We start from the raw sequence: 18286 nt of genomic DNA, 5'->3' as shown, positions 1-18286 counted from the left end.
GGTACTTACACCACTTCACTGAGCTAAAACAAGTAATCGCACCTCACCCAGAGGCTAGTATAGCCCTACAGGAAACATGCTTCCCAGCAGAACCCTCTCCTATTCGTAGTCGTTACAAAAATTGAGCTGACAGTGGGAGGGTATAAGGTAAGGTTTGTATGTTTTTACACAATTTCAGTTTAGTGAATAGATTCCACTCATTACTTTTCACTGGAAATGGTATCTGTACGTATACAGGCATCCATTGACCTTTCACTCTGTAAAATTTGCTTGCTTCCAGATTGAGAGGTCACACACCAGCTGACTGCTGATTTGATCTTACAACTACCTCCATCTTTATCCATCTTAGGGACTTTCAGTGCTTACTTTCCTTTGTGGGATCTGTTCCAAAATCTCTCATTGGGGCAATATAAATAGGACAGCTATTCTCCAGTTATAATATTTGTTGCTTAAACTCCTCTCATTTCAGCCCAGTGTATGACACCTTTTTGGCTATTGATCTATCAGTTGTAGCTACATCTTTCTCCTGTCCAGTTAATGAAAGGTGCATAATGATTTATGTAATTGTAGCCACTTCTCAATCATTCTTTCTTTACCCTAGTGACACCCATCAGAGCATCTTGTACTCAGTAATCTAAAGAATGCCAGCTGGCATAGCATCACCATTTCTTTAAATACTGAATTGTCCTCCTAAGGATGAGTGAAGTTATTCTGTAACATACCTCCAGTGCAACAATATAGGGTGGAGCAAATGAAAGTGGCCCGAGGAACAGAGCTCCAGGTATAAAGAAACAGCAGAGGAAAGGAAGTACATTACTAACTGGGCTATAGTAGATGTTGAAACTGACCACCATTCACCCCTTGACACTTTTGGGCTCTGGTCAGCAAGTTGCTGAAGGCAAATCAAAGCTGGACTCATGGAAATCCTGCTGTCTCATCGGAAGTGTTCTGGCCGTTCTTGAAGATTATGAGGGTTGTTGTGGTATACCTTAGGCTCGAGGGCTCCCCACACAAAGTAATCAAACATTGACAGATCAGATGACTGGAGTGGCCAATTCTGGCCATGACCAGACTGAACATTGCTAACAACTCTGTCAGGTGTGAAATTAGTGCAGATGTGCTCCAGGATTCAGCTGGCTATATGGGCACTTGTTCCATCCTGTTGGAAGTAACTGTAGGGCTTTTCCTCCTCTGTTAGTGCTGCCACAAATGATTTCAAAGTGTTGGCAGTGTAACACACTGAAGTCAGCATCTAATGAAAGAAGATGGGACCAGTAATGCAGCATGCAGACACTGCAAACCAAGTCCCAACCGTCTGATCACACAGTGGTGTTTCAAGGAGGGTCTGTGGATTCTTCAATGCCCAAAATCTGTGATTCTGTGAGTTGACATAATTCCTCAGGTGAGACTGGACTTCATCAGACATTAACATCAGATCCAGATCCAAACGATTCATTGTTATCTCAATGAATAACCACTCACAAATATAGATGCACTTAGAAGCATCTCTTGGTTTTAATGCATGAACAACAGTCAGTCAGTAGGAGTGCATATGCAGGTCCAAGTGCAGCATTTCTCTGCATGATTGATGTGATATCCGGTCTTTTGTGACAGGTGTCAGGTTGATTTTGTAGGACTATGAAGAATTTTCTGGCAAACTGCAGCCCAATTTTCTGGCGCGTGTTCACATTTCTGAATGTTTCTGGCAAACTGCAGCCACATTTTGTGGCGTGTGTTAACGTTTCTGAATGTTTTTTGGCTCATTCAAAACAGATCCTGTCCGACCCCATTTTAGGACTAAGTATTGCATAGCATTCTTTGCTGGCACTTTGACACTATTAAACGCCTCAGCAAACAACTGACCATGCCATCTTTGTTTTCACTTAATCACAACGAACACCCGCTGCTCCGCAGTGAATACTGCTGTCCCCATTTTACTGCTCCACTCGTACTGACACAGCCCACACAATACTCTGAGCCACTGTGAATCATGTGGCAGGCATACGCTTTGTGTGCATGTCACGGGGAGTGGTTATATGTGTCCATTCACATCCAGTCGTATCCACTTGCCTGCGCCACTTTTATTTGCCCAATCCTGTATTATCAGTAGTCACTCTCTACTTTGGACCCATCACAGGAAAACTGTACTATACAGGAAACATGAACTAACTGTAGATATTAAAATTAACAAGGGATACACTTCCCATCTTCAAAAGGTTCTGAGCCCACGACTACTATCTGATTTTTTTAAAAAAAGGAGAGTGTTGAGGCAGATTTGTGACCTTTATTGGGACACTCCTCTCAAGTATGGGACAAACTATAGTGCATTTATGGGTAGCAGGCATCCTCTAGCATCCTGGATGTCTACCAGGATGGTTTGATTCAGTCTGAAGCTGCCATCATTGCTGAACAGTCAACAGCACACTTCACCCACGCCTCAGCATCTGTAAATTACCCTCCTACCTCCATAAAGGATGAGGGAGAGCGTTTATTTATCCTTTGATTCTCAGTCGTCCGGCTCGTACAGTTATCTTAAAACACATGGAAATTACCCAGTGCCAACAATATAGTCCCAGTTTATGATTGTGTATGCAACAAGATGCTGTGCCATTTACCACTAGAATACAATAAGTCACATGCTTACACTCTGAACTGCATTTGCCATGAAGATGAGCAATTTACACTACCACAATAAGAGACACGAAAGTTATTTCCGTGTATTTTCTCATTGTGTGTTGTTTATGGTGAACTTCTGTGTACAGTAATGGTCTTCAACAACCTCTCATCTGACACACAGCAAGAACATAAGAACATGGGAATCCCTGTAAATTCAAAAGAAAATTGAAAACATACCTTATTACCTGCTACTATAAATTAATTTCTTCTCCACATAGATTAGCCTTTTAAACCTATTCTTTGTTCACAAATTCACTATAAGTTATTTCATTTGCTAAATTCAAAAATTTAACATCCCATTTAACAGCTTGTTTTAAACAGGCCTATGTTTGTTAAGTACACAGATAATTATTGTTTTATCATAAAATATCTGTGAGACCGTGTAGATATCAAGTTGGCATTAGGGGAAAAAACAGCTACTTAATGTAACCTATGAAATAGCAGCATATGGCAAAGTAGCACCTTTCTGATATTCTAGTACGTTAAACTCAGTTTGAGTAGCAGTAAATAGTTTATAGTTTATAGCTGTTTAACAATACATAATTATTAATGCAATATCCAAGAACAGTTGCTTCACTAAAATGTACACCCTGACTCATTCTGCACCCCTGATCCTACCCCCCCCCCCCCCCCCCCCTTTGGTGGAACTTGGAGTTAGTATCTTAATTATAAGGGGCATTCAAATGAAACCTGGTCACTGGTCTGTGAAGTGGCTTGATAACGCTGGGCATTGATGGTGGTTCTCCATCCCAGGAACTCGACAAGCAGTTGACCCATGTGGTCAGAAAAAAAGAAGTACATCATGACCTTACCAGAACTGGTGTGCACGGCCTTTGATTTCTTTGGAGGTGGTGAAGTCACATGTTTCCTGTGCTTGCTCTGATGCTTGCTTTCCAGTTCAAAATGGTGACACCATGTTTCATCACCTGTGACAATACGTGACAGAAAGCCGTATTCCTCCTCATGATAACATTGCAGATGACTCAAAGACAGGGCTACTCAAGTGTTGTGCTGTTCAGCGGTCAGCTGGTGGGAACCGACTGCGCACAGATTTTTCAAAATGTCAAGTGTTGATGCATTATAGTGTGGGCAGTGCCCACGCTAGTGCCCACTAACCAATGGATCTCGTCCACGATGATTCTACAGTTGTCCAAAACTAAAGCATTCACTACTGCAACTATTTCTGGTGTGATGACATGATGAGCCTGTCCAGGACTGGCATCGTCTTCCAGTGACTCACACCCCTCAAGGAATAGTTTGTACCGTTCCACAACAGTTGAACAACTCAGACTGTACTCACTATACACACCCCTCATCTGTCGATACATTTCACAGTCCCCAACTCCCTCCGCCGCCAAAAATCGAATAACTCCTCGTTGTTCCTGCTTACTCGCCTGCATGTTTGGTAGTGGACGATAACTTGTGTGACCACCTTCTCTTCGGTGTGAAACCACACTGGTGCTATGCTACATCAAATGGTGCGCATGCGTCAGTCTCTCTACCAATAGATGGCACCACCATACTTACAGTTATGTGGTGCCACCTTACTTGTAAGGAAAAGGTAAACACATTGACCAGGTTTCATTTGAATAAAGGTCACAAATCTGCCTCAACACTCTCCTTTTTTTAAAAAAATCAGATAGTAGTCGTGGGCTCAGAGCCTTTTGAAGGTAAACACATTGACCAGGTTTCATTTGAATGAACCTCATAGAATACAAGTATGATCCAGTGGCACTATTCAGTAACTCAACAATTAAACACATTTACTCTCTGTAATGTATATGTGTAGTATATGTTTTGTTTTTATTTTTGTGTGCTCACTTTATTAGAAATATTATAAGATATTTGCCGATTAAACTAGATACATGATTTTGTTGCCGTCTTCACCATACAACACAGAGCACAGATATATTTTATTCACTCTATCTCAGATAACTGACATTTTGCTTTTTATTCTGGTTGCCAACCTTTAAACACCTACAGCTAACATTATTTTTCGCCAGCTCTTCAGTACTTTCAACAACCCCAATTAACAAACAATGTTTGCTTTTAGTAAATCTAAGTCATGAGTTTTACATTCTTAGTTACTCACACAGTAAACAGTTATCACTTTTTTGTCACCAACATGCACGGATAGAAAAGATCTACATACTAAAATAAGAGAAATCAGATCTTGTACAGAAAGATTTAAGTGTTCATTTTTCCCAACCATTGTTAGAGAATGGAAGGTCACAGGAATAGTCTGATGGTGGTTGAAGAACCTTCTACCAGACACTTAAGTATGAAGTGCAAAGTAGTCATGTAGATGTAGATCACTTAATATTTTTCTAAAAAGTACTTGTGCTAATTGTTTCATAATAGCATATCTAAATTTCTCAAACTTTGACCTTAGCAGAACTTTGGTAAATGTCTGCCAGTTGTTGTTCTCTATTGTGGTACTTTTATATCAAACAAATTTTCTCTGTATTGTTCACTAACATTGTGAAATTTAAAATCTATTTGTTTGCTCCATCTAACTGTCCTGATTTAATCATTTGCATATACCTTTGACTGTCTACATGAAGAACGGTCATCACTTCTCACCTGGGTAGCTCTTGTAGGAGGTTGTTGATGAGTTTTATTTCTTTGGTGGGTTCTGCTGCTGCAGTGAATTCTGCTTCTGTTGATGTAGCTGTTACACTTTGTTTCTTGGAACACCTACTGATGGGAGTATTATTATAAAGAGTAATGTGTGCACTTGTGCTCTTCCTGGTTCTTAAGTTTTGTTCATAATCAGCATCATAATAGACATTTAGAGGAATATTATCATCTTCTTCGGCTTTTTTCTTCATGTAAAAAATACTAAATCCTCAATCTTTTGTAGTTATGGTATGTCAGAATTCTTTTGACATAGAAGCTACCCTTCATTGACTGTGAATCCAAGATCTGGTTTCGTTTTACATGACCAATACAGAAGACTTCCTATGGCTTCTTTCGCTTGAGTTTCTTTACTTGTCTTTCCCTGTATAACTTAAGGAGTCTTTATGGCCATGCAATCAATTCCATGGCCTTGCAGTCAATTGTATTGTATTTTTTCAGTACTTTCTTCAAATTCTGTTCTTGATATAGAAACATTCCATCATCTGTCGTCATTATTTGTATCCCTGTGTACATGGGTTTTGTACCACAAGCATTTCAGAATCCTTCTGAAGTTTCTTTAGTTTATTTCCAGTTTTCTCCAAGTTTTTTATGATTCCATCATGAATATATATAGCCATGTACATTTCTTCAGGTATATCCTTAAATATCCACTAATTTGACTTAACTGAATAAAGTCCATCTGTTTGTAGAGAACCTGCCAGAGTTTTATTCCATCTGGATGGACTTTAAGTCAATACAGTTCTTTCTTCAAAACAATTTTTCAACTTCTTTGTTTCTTTTAGGTATCTTCATGAAAATCTCTTCATCCAGTTTGCTATAGAGAAAGGCTCTTTTTACAACGAACATTCTTCCATGGAAACTTTTCTCTGCTGCCAGAGCAAATAACTGTCTTGGTGGACAGATATCCACTACTGGACTGAATAATTGCTTGAAATCTGTATCCTTCTTTTGTTGACAACCTCAGGTAATCAGCTTGGTATTATAACAACCATCATATTTGACTACAATGGTCAATTTCCTTGCAAAGATATCTTCCCCTACTGCCTCATTGGGATTCACCAACTTATATGTGTCATTTTGTTCAACTGATCCCTTTTCTTCTTCTATTGTTTGTGCCATGTTTCTTTATCTGGATCATTAATACATTCTTCATATTTTAAAGGTTTCTTCAAATTTGTTTTATTCCTGAAATCATAGTTCCTTCTTTCTTCATTGTTTCTTCTTCCTCCTTTGTTTTCTTCTCCACTTGAATGTCATTTGCTTCATTGTTAGTGTCATTTGGTACACCAGTAATGAGATTTTTTTCTGTACCATTTCTATTGTCACTTTCAGTTCAAATTAATATCTCTTTAACACAACAGCATTACTTCTTTTTGTATCAAACAGTCTGTAGCCAATTTGAACATAACCAACAAAAATATATTGATTACTTATTTCATCTAGTTTCTTCAAGTGATCTAGATTTTTGACAAAAACTCATGATCCAAAAGTTGCAAGTCTTGAAAGACTTAGTCTTCTCCCGAACCACTTTCTGCTGGTGTAGCACTTCGATTGATAGTTGGGCTCCTATTGATTAAATATGTAGCTGTGAGCACTGCTTCTGCCAACAGCTCCATCTTAAGTTTGCTACCAAAGATCATAGCTCATGCCTTGTTCATTATTGTCAGATTTAGTCTCTGCTTTTCCATTGTGTTGAAGGCTATAAGAAATGCTATAGTCTAGCATAATTCCCTTTCCTTCTCACCAATGCATAAACAGGTGTATTCATCACTTTTGTCATGTCTTCTTTTTGACACTCACATAACAAACTGATTTTTGCTTTCTAATATATATTTTCTTATCACCCTTGCAGCGTGTGACTTAAATCTTAACAGATAGGTTACACAAAAATTATTGAAATTGTCTAATACTGTCATGTAGTGTTGGTATAATTGAATTTTTAGGGGCTCTATATATCTCCACAGGTGTCAATATGTATTATTTCAAAGGTCTTGTGGCTCATACTGTCAAATAAAATGAGTTTCTCTTTATCTTAGCTCTCACACAAGCTTTATACAATTTTTCTGCTGAGCATAAACAATTACGAATTCCAACACATGTTCCCTTTGTCTTTGAAGTACAACTTATGCCTGGGTGACTTAGCTTCTTGTGCCATTCTTGTTTTTCTTCTTCTGTAAGTAGTGTCTGTATTCCTGGATTAATGATCACTTCTCACAAACCATTTGTTTTCTTCTCTCCTCTTAAAATATGCATTTTATCTTTATAGATTTGAACAGAATTCAGTTCAGGAATATACATAACATCCTTGAGAATATATTTTTCACCCACAAAGCTTACTGTTCCACAATTTTTATTGATCTTCCTTGTTTGACAACTTTCATAATACTATCATAGTCTTACACATTTGTTGACTTGTCCAGTTCATTGCACATGTGTCCTGTACATGAACTATCTACACCCATGACCATTCCTTCTTTCTCATTAGCTTCTTCTGGAATATTTTCTGTGTTGTATTCATATGCAATGAGTTAATTGTCTTCTTTCCTTCATTGATGATTTCTTTCTTGTTCTTGTTAGTGATGACTTCTATCTTCTTCTCAGCAGCAGTGGCTTCTTTCTAGTTTCCTTGAGTGATGTGTTCTTTCCTATTTTCTTCAATGACTGGATTGTCTTTGATGTCTTCTAATGAAGGGAAAAAAAGGAAGAAAGAAATGCAATTTTTTGTGTTGCCATTGTTTGTAAAATAACGTTCTTCTTCTTTATGGTTTGTGTTTTTGGAGTGAGGACAGTGGGTGTAAGGTCTCAGTTTTAGTTCTTAAAGTTTATTCTTTCTTCTCTGTTATTATTTTTCTTGCGCACAGAACAGTGTCCTTTCTTCTTAAGCTTCTTGTATTCTCTTGCAAAATGTCCATGTCCACTACAGTTGTTACAAATTAGATCCTTCCTTTTATTTATTTTTAAACGAACATGAAAGGCAATACTCTCTTCTTGGCTGTTAATTTTTGAGTCATTCCTCTTCTATTATGAGCCTTGCAGTTAAGTTTTCCATAGTCTTCTCATTACTGAATAATGAATCCCATGCTGAAGTTAGGCACCAGCTCCCATCTGCTCAGCAAGCACATCAGGGCACAGTAGTAGCCACAGTGTCTCATTTTAATAACTGCATAGTGTGTATTTCCACCATTTGTATCACGAGAGACACTTGTTTTCATATGAGAAGTCAGTTGCAGTTGCAAAACTCATTAGTTGGATAGTAACTACCATTTGCAGCAGCAGCATCATTGTGTTTGTACCCACATTTTCACACTTCAATAACTGTCTAGTATATAGTTCCACTGTATTTAATATGGTTAGGAACTAATATTGCGGGATTCTGACATGAACTGAGTTGGTGACCGTTCACTCACATCTGGCTTCAGTCATGCAACTTGAGACTGCTGCCAATAGACATTGGGGGCTGGATGTGGATATTTGGAGTATGTCCAGCATGACAGTCATGTGCCCCAATCAGTCTACTACTGTGACTGCCCCGTTTACTGCCAGCATCGAGGGTGACCTCTCACCTGTGGTCAAGTAGGAGCTAATTTTAAGGTGTAGCAGGCAGTGAAAGACTTTCTGGGGGAGCAATCAAAAGACCTCTCTGGTTTATCTGACAGACAGGTTTCAGGCACTATCTACAGCTGACAATGATCGTGAAACAGGTGTAATCGCTTACTCTTCCAGTGACTTCTTGGCCTGCAATATCTGGACATTCACAGAGGATGTGATTACTGGTAGCTAGGAGCTCCAATGTCAGGTGTGTAATGGGGCCTCTTAGAAACATGGCTACCAAGGAGTGTGCATTGTCTGTACATACTGGGAGGAGTTATTCCAGATGTGGAATGAGTGGTTCAGGATGCCCTGAAGAACACAGGCTGTAGCCAGCTGCAGATGATGGCTCATGTTGGTATTAACAATGTGAATCACTTTGGATCAGAAGAGATTCTCTTTGATTTCAGGTTGCCATCTGAAGTGGTAAAGACTGCTGGTATTGCTTCTGATATGAAAGCAAAGCTTACCATCTATATCATCTTTGACAGAACCAACTCTGGACCTTTGGTACACAGCTGAATGGAGGGTCTGGATCAGAGGCTTAGATGTTTCCATGACACTGTAGGTTGCAGATTTCTCAACTTGTACCATAAGGTGGTGGGGTTGTGTGTCCCACTTAATAGGTCAGCTACATGGATAGTGTGGTGTATGTGGAATGTACTGGGCAGTTTTTTTAGACTAGAGGGTCTCAGTAAAGTACAGAAAGGTCTTCAGCCTCAAAGGTTGTAAGATGAATACAGGGAAAGGGTAGACATAACAACAATCTGTATTGTTGTTGTAAATTGTCATAATAGTTTTGAGAAGGAACCACAGCCCCAAGAACAAGTAGAAAGCACTGAAGCTCAAATTTTTGTAGGTGCCGACAGCTGGTTGAAGCCAGGCGTAAGTTCAGTCAAAATTTTTACAGAGGGCTTAACAGTGTTGAGGAAAGATAGGTTAAATAAACTTGGTGGCGACACATTTGCCACTGTTAAAAATAGTTTATTTTGTAGCAAAAGTAGATAGTTCCTGTCAGTTAGTTTGGATAGAGGTTATACTTGACAACTGGGATAAATTAATAATTTGCTCCTTTTACTGCCCCCTGACTTAGATGATCCAGTTGCTGCACAGTTCAAAGAAAATGTATTATCTCAAATAGGCACCCCACTTATACAATTACAGTTGGTGGTCACTTCAATCTACCCTCAACATGTTGACCAAAATACATGTTTAGATCTGGTTGGAAGTATGAAACATCGTCAGAAATTGTAGTAGATACTTTCTCTGAAAATTATTTTGAGCAATGAGCTCAGGAGCCCTCTTCAAATTTAAATGGTTACAAAAACATACTTGACCTCTCAGCAACAAATAATCAAGTAGTAGTATCTGTGACAACTGAGAGATTTATACTAAATAAATTATTAAAAGATGGTCCACAAAACAGGTCAGAACGCTGTTGCAGAAGTAATAAAAAAGTATGCCAAATTTTAATGAACACAGAATTTCTGAGATTGGTGAGTTTTTACTGTAGTTCAAAACTTAGTGTGGACTTCAATGTGAAACGCTCTTAATGGTTCCCACAACTAAACTCTGTCTTGAAATCTGACAGAAAATCCGAAAAGATTCTGATCATATGTAAAGGGCACCAGTGGCATCACAGTCAGTCCTTCACTGCATTGGCATCTCTACCGATGGTGGCACCACTAAAGTGGAATTATTAAACACAGTTTTCCTAAATTCATTCACCAAAGAGAGTGAAGTAAATATTACAGTGTTTGCATCAGAAACAGCTGCCAACATGAGTAACTTAGGAGAAGATATCCTTGGTGTAGCAAAGCTGCTTAAATAACTTAAAGAAGGCAGGTCTTCTTGTCCAGGTAGTACACCAGTTAGGTTCCTTTCAGAGTATGCTCGAGTAATAACCCCATACTTACCAGTCATATACAACTGCTCACCTCAGTGCAAGATCTGTAACAAAGGACTAGAAAATAGCACAGGTCATAACAAAATTAAGAAAGAAAATACAAGTAACTTGCCGAATTAGAGCGCCAAATCACTGATGTTAATCTGCAGTAGAATTTTGGAACTTATACTGTGTTTGAACATCATGAATTACCTTGAGGTAATGGTCAGCATGGATTCAGAAAATATTGTCCTTGTGAAACACAACTAGCTCTTTATTCTCTTGGAGTAATGAGTGCTAATGACAGGGGTCTCAAATTGATCCTATATTTCTAGATTTCCAGAAGACTTCTAACACCATTCCTCACAAGAGACTTCTAATGAAATTGCAAGCCTGTAGAGTATTGCAGTTGTGTGACTGGATTTGTTATTTCCTGTCAGATAGGTCACAGTACACTGTGTGATCAAAACTATCCGGACACCCCCAAAAACATGCATTTTTCATATTAGGTGCATTGTGCTGCCACCTACTGTCAGGCCCTCCATATCAGCGACCTCAGTAATCATTAGACATTGTGAGAGGGCAGAATGGGTCGCTCCACAGAACTCACGGACTTCAAACGTCGTCAGGTAATTGGGTGTCACTTGCATCATACGTCTGTATGCGGGATTTCCACACTCCTAAGCATCCCTAGGTCACTGTTTCCAATGTGATACTGAAGTGGAAATGTGAAGGGACATGTACAGCACAAAAGCGTACAGGCCAACCTCGTCTGATGACTGACAGAGACCAACGACAGTTGAAGAGGCTTGTAATGTGTAATAGGCAGATATCTATCCAGACCATCACACAGGAATTCCGAACTGCATCAGGATCCACTGGAAGTTCTATGACAGTTAGGCGGGAGGCGAGAAAACTTGGATTTTATGGTCGAGCTGCTGCTGCTCATAAGCCACGCATTACGCTGATAAATGCCACAGGACACCTCGCTTGGTGTAAGGAGTGTAAACAGTGGAGTAACATGGTGTGAAGTGATGAATCACAGCACACAATGTGGCGATCCGATGGCAGGGTATGGGTATGGCTAATGCCCAGTGAACGTCAGCTGCCAGTGTGTGAAGTGCCAACAGTGAAATTTGGAGGGGGTGGTGTTATGGTGTGGTTATGTTTTTCATGGAGGGGGCTTGCAACCCTTGTTGTTTTGCATGGCACTATCACAGCACAGGCCTACATTGATGTTTTAAGAACCTTCTTGCTTCCCACTGTTGAAGAGCAATTCGGGGATGGTGACTGCATCTTTCAACATGATTGAACACCTGTTCATTATGCACAACCTGTGGTGAAGTGGTTACACAACAACAACACCCCTATAATGGACTGGTCTGCACAGAGTTCTGACCTGAATCCTATAGAACACTTTTGGGATGTTTTGGAATGCCGACTTCGTGCTAGGCCTCACTGACCAACATTGACACCTCTCCTAAGTGCAGTATTCCATGAAGAATGGGCTGCCATTCCCCAAGAAACCTTCCACCACATGATTGACAGTATGCCTGCGAGAGTGGAAGCTGTCATCAAGGCTAAGTGCAGCCCAACACCATATTGAATTCCAGCATTACTGGTGGAGGGTACCACAAACTTGCAAGTCATTTTCAGCCAGGTGTCTGGATACTTCTGATCACATAGTGTATGTAGCAATCGATAGAAAATTGAGTAAAGCAGAAGTGATATCTGGCACTCTACAGAACTGTTATAGGCCCTCTGCTGTTTCTAATCTGTATATATGTTTCAGGAGACAATTTGAGCAATCTTCTTGCAAGGGGACCTCACAGTAAATGGATTTTTGTAATTTTTTATATTTACGATAGGTGAAGTTCAGAACTCAAATATACTTCTCCCAAAGCAGGTCAATGCAAATCTCAGAAATTCTTGAGAAAATTGGTTTTGAAGTACTCCAGCCGTGTTTAATATACTAATATAAGGTACATTTTTTCAGTAAGCTGTGCAGCTCAGTGGTAGGGTGGTTGCACGGTGTGTGTGGGGCCAGGGTTCGATTCCAGACGGAATCAAAATTTTTAAACAAAGATGCATGTTATAGGAGCATTTCTGTGAAGCTTAAAACACATAAAGTGCACAAGAGTGTCAGCCATTACATTGAGTCCAAATTTGGTTATAATTTTTTCCTTCTTTTTTTATTTTTCATTCAGTTTGAATACCTATTCATTTAAATATAAAATTCAACAAACGTATGCTGATTAACTTATGCACTTCTTATTTATGATTGTCTGCTAATTATTTTTTTAAAATTTTTTTTATATTTTATTCTTTACCTTTGTTTAAAAATTTCACTCCACCAGGATTTGATTCTAGACCCCTATGCATCTGGCAAGCACTCTACCACATAGCCACACTGTTTGTCAAAAGACCATCACATTAGTTTAGAATATTAAGAATGGTCAGGAAACTTCAAAGTCAGTTTTCTCGAATATTTTTGAGAGTTGCATCGAACTGCTTTGGGAGAGGTATATTTCAGTTCTCAGTGTCACATACCGTAAATACAAAAAATTATAAAAATCCAATTGCCGAGTGGTCCCCTTGTTAGATTGTTTTCAAGTGATGCTGTTCTTTATCACCTAGTAAAGTCAACAGAAGGTCAAAACCAACTATAAAATGACTTAGACACAAAATCTGTATGTTATGAAAAATCATAATTATCTCTGAATAAGGAAAAGTATAACCCCATCAGCATGAGTAGGGAAAGAAAGGCATTAAGCTTCAGTTACATAGTAAATCACCCACATTTAAAGGCTGTCAATTCAACTAAGTACCTGGGAATTATGACTGCGTGTATTGTTGTGTAGTATGGGATCCTTACCAGATAAGCTTAATGGAGGGCATCAAAAAAGCCCAGAGAAGGGCAACACCTTTTGTAAAGGAGGGGAGATGGATATGATAAGTGAACTGGGGTGGCAATTATTAAAACAAAGAGTCTTTCATTGTGGTGAGGTCTTTACAAAAAATTTCAGTCGCCAGCTTTCCCCTCTGAATGTGAAAATATTCTATTGCCACCAAACTTCATAAGGAGAACTGATTATTGCAATCAAATAATAGAAATCCAAGCTTGTACAGGAAGGTTTTAGTGTTCATTTTTCCCCACATGCTATTAGAGAATGGAATAGTAGATAGTTAGTCTGAAGGCAGTTTAAAGATCCTTCTGCCAGGCACTTAATTGTGATTTGTGAGAGTAATTATGTAGATATAGATGTGAAGAAAACTGTTTGAATTCATCTGGCAAAATACACAATATTTTGGATATGAGTGTTGATATCAGTATAGTATCTGACATCTTTTCTGACCAGAGATGATTCTGTTCAAATGCTATATTGTGCAGTGCATTTGTATTACTTGCTATGTCTCTAATTTTATTGTACTTGATACTATAATTTTTGAAGCAACTGCTGAATTCTTTGACAAGTGTTTCTTTTGTATACCGCTTTAAGTTTTTTGTACATAGCCTTGGAACTTTCACAACACAGCACATGTGGCTTTATGTTTTTATCTGTCTTCATTATATAGTGTTTTGTCTGGCTGTCCGATTGCTGCAGTTCTACTTTTTCTATTGTTCCAGTTATTTTTTAATTTTTATTATGCCTCAGTTCCATCCCCAGTAGTTCTATGTTTTAGGTCCACAGACATATCACACTTCCAGATAACTTTACATTCTGATTTTTATCCTGTTGCCAACCTTAAAGACCCTGCAGCAATCTTTGTGTTTTACCAACTCTTCAACACTTTCAACAATATGCTCTAGGTTATTTCTTATGAGCAATGAGGCATTAAATATATTAATTAATATGTCCAGCTCCCACTTTTAAAAATTTCTATCCAAAGATTTGGTTGCCATTATGTTCAGTGTCATTTTCTGAAAAAGTCTGCTGTATAATGTTAGTAACCACAGCAGACATTCCTCAGTGTTTTCATCAATACGAAGTGTATTAAATTAAGCAAACTTTCTTTTCAGGGCCAAATCTATATGGTGCGATGATAATTGTAAAGCAATTCCCAGTTCATAAATGTACTCATCAGATTAAACCTGTGTCTGGAGCAGCATGCCTGGCATCAATGTTGGGAGACACAAATCCATCAAGGTAAAAAAAAAAAAAATTAAATTATGATTTCCAATTGTATAAATGGAGGCTTAAATTAAACATCCCAAGAGGTTGCGTTTATTATTGTTATGTAGCTCTGTATGGTTTTCATTACATAGAATTTGAAAATTCTGAAGTTAAAAGAGAGAGACTTAAAACATTTTCACAGCATATAAAATTTGGTGCTTGTAATTATTTATTTTTATGTATCTCAATTTACACTTTTCTACTAGATAATGAAAGCTGTGAGAATCACTATAATTTTCTTGTTTTGCTCACTACATGCTATTGTTCAATCATTCTTATATAATTATGGCATTGTGTTCATCGGTTGTGCTGTCAGATTTTGTTTGCTTATAAATTACTGTTTGACGGAAAGGCCCTTTCAGAGTGCAGAAGAAACCACATTATGCATGTCTTCGAATATACAGGGTATGTTCAATATCAGCACCACCCACCGTAAGGCACATGTGGAGTCGATACATGCCAACTTTGCAAATGAAATGTTACTGCGTGATGGTGAAGATTTTCTGGATCATTTCATCTTCAGTGATGAATTGACACTTCATCTAAGTGGAAATGTGAACTCGCATAATGTGCTCTTCTGGGAGCCACACATCTTTATTTGTTAGCAAGATGGTGTGTCAGTGCACTAGAATAACTTGGTACGCAGTAGGTTAAATGATGTTGTATTTTCCCAGACAGGTTAAAATATGCCATTGTGAGCCTCCCTACAAAAAAGGGGACGCCACAGATGTCAATAATTACCGGCCAGTATCCTTGCTTATAGCATTTTCAAAAATCGTCAAGAAAGTAATGTACTCAAGAGTGATAGCCATCTCAACAGTAATGGGATGCTTAGTAAATCACAGTCTGGATTTCAAAAATGCTGTTCCCCAGAGACAGCAATATACAGTTTCACCGCCAACATAGTAGAGTCTTTAAATAGTAAAATGTCACCAATAGAAATTTTCTGTGACTTATCCCAGGCATTTGATTGTGTGAACCATGACATTATGTTACAAAAATTACAGTTCTATGGTATAAATGGAACAGCAATTGAGTGTTTTAGAAAACTGATCAAAGATATGAACTGGAAAGATGTTTATAATGCTATTGACATGAATGAAAAATATAACGCATTCATGAACAATGTCAGTACCATGTTTGAAAACTGTTTTCCTCTAAAAGTTACTCAAATTAAACAGAAGTCTATAACAAAACCATGGATTACACAAGGAATAAAATACTGTAAAATGTTAAAAAACGTATTTGAGACATCTAAACAAATACACTATGAGAAGAAGATAGCAATGTCAGGGAACAAAATAAAAACAATATGGGATACAGTGAAAGAGGAGACTGGTAGAACCAGAAAGGAACAGGAGCAAATAGCACTAAGGGTAGATGACACATTAGTAACTGATGGGCATAGTGTGGCAAATCTATTTAACAAATACTTTATATCCGTTACTGATAGAATGGGACTGTCAGGATCAGTAAATAATGCCCTTGAATATCTGAAACTAGCCTTTACAAATAGCTTCAGGTACATGAATATGTCACTTCACCAAATAACTTCCATAATAAAATCTTTAAAAACAAAGTATTCTAGCGGTTACGATGAAATATCAACAAAGTTAATTAAGGCATGTTCTTGTGAGTTTAGTACAATTCTAAGTTACTTGTGTAACCAGTCAATTATAACTGGGATATTTCCTGACTGGCTAAAACATGTAGATGTTAAGCCTCTATCCAAGAAAGGGGATAAAGAGATACCATCAAACTACAGACAGATTTCACTTTTTCCAGCATTCTCAAAAATTTTAGAAAAATTAATGTACAGGCAGCTTCTCAACCATCTGACCACAAATAACATATTATCAAAAACACAGTTTGGATTTCTGAAGGGTTCTACACAGTTTGAATTTCTGAAGAGTTCTGATATCGAGAAGGCTATTTGCACGTATAGTGAAATACGTAACTCATTAAATAACAAGTTATAAGCAGCAGGTATTTTCTGTGATTTGTCAAAGGCACTCGATTGTGTGAATCACAACATCCTTTTAAATAAATTAGAAATCTATGGTGTCACGGGCAGTGCTGCAAAATGGTTCAAGTCATACCTCGCTAACAGGAAACGAAGGGTGTCAATGCAGGGGACTAGTGAATTAAGTCATCATCATTAGAATGAGAAGAAATTACATGTGGTGTCCCACAAGGATCCATCTTAGGGCCATTGCTTTTTCTTGTGTACATTAATGATTTCTCATCAGTTCAGAGTTCATTTTGTTTGCAGATGACACAATTATTGCAATAAATAGTATCTCGAGTGTAGTTCTAGAAAGATCTGCTAATGATATTTTCATGGATATTAATAAATGGTTTAAAGCCAACTCACCGACATTAAACTTCGAAAAGACTCACTATAAGCAATTCAGAACCTGTAAGAGGTTTCCACCCAGCATATGCATAAAGTATGAAGAAGAGCAGATAGAAGAGGTTGACAGTCTTAAATTCCTGGGATTACAACTTAATAATAAATTCAGTTGAGAGGAGCACACCACAGAACTGCAGAAACGCATTAACAAATCTGTATTTGCAATTCGTATGTTAGCAGACATAGGCGACATAAAAATGAAAAAGCTTACATACTTTGCCTACTTTCATTCCATAATGTCATATGGTATAATATTTTGGGGTAACTCTTCAAGTGAAACGAAAGTTTCCAGAGTCCAAAAGCGTGTAATACGTATTACTTGTGTAATAAATTCACGGACATCCTGTAGAAACCTCTTCAAAGAACTGGGTATACTTACTACTGCCTCTCAGTATATTTACTCCTTAATGAAATTTGTCCTAAATAATATATCGCTTTTTCCAACAAACAGCTCAGTTCATACATACAATACCAGGAACAAAAATGATCTGCACAAGGACTTAAAAGCACTTACTTTAGTTCAAAAAGGGTTCCACTACTCAGGAACTTTCATCTTCAATAATTTGCCAGCAAACATAAAAAATTTAGTTACAAATAAAGATCAGTTTAAAAGGAGCCTGAAAGACTTACTAGTGGCCAACTCCTCCTACTCCATTGATGAATTTTTTAATAGAAACAAATGATGTATTGTATATATTCATACTATTAGTATTGTTATTTCAGCTTTAAAAAAATAACAAAATAAGAAAAAATAAAAATAAAAAATTGACATGTTCCACATCCACAAGGATCTCCTCAACACAGATCTATGGAACAAAAATCTAGTCTAATCTAAGCATATGAATGGTTTAAGTCATCTATAGAACAGGAAGGAAAAAGTTTCTTTATATGGTTTAAGTGATTTAAGCA

General features: G+C 37.8%; 1 protein-coding gene across 2 annotated transcripts in view; it reads left to right on the top strand.

Annotated features, from left to right (window-relative positions):
• LOC126337036 (rRNA-processing protein UTP23 homolog) overlaps window positions 1-18286 on the top strand; it is a 61445-nt gene that overhangs the window by 22691 nt on the left and 20468 nt on the right. For both annotated transcript variants that reach the window (XM_050001339.1, XM_050001338.1), the window contains exon 3: window positions 14811-14937. In XM_050001339.1, coding sequence (XP_049857296.1) covers window positions 14811-14937 — 127 coding nt within the window. The remainder of the gene's footprint in view (window positions 1-14810; window positions 14938-18286) is intronic.

This window comes from Schistocerca gregaria, chromosome 2 (genome assembly GCF_023897955.1).
Source record: "Schistocerca gregaria isolate iqSchGreg1 chromosome 2, iqSchGreg1.2, whole genome shotgun sequence".
Lineage (NCBI taxonomy): Eukaryota > Metazoa > Arthropoda > Insecta > Orthoptera > Acrididae > Schistocerca > Schistocerca gregaria.
Note: the sequence above shows the minus strand (reverse complement) of the source record. Positions and strands in the feature narration are given on the sequence as shown.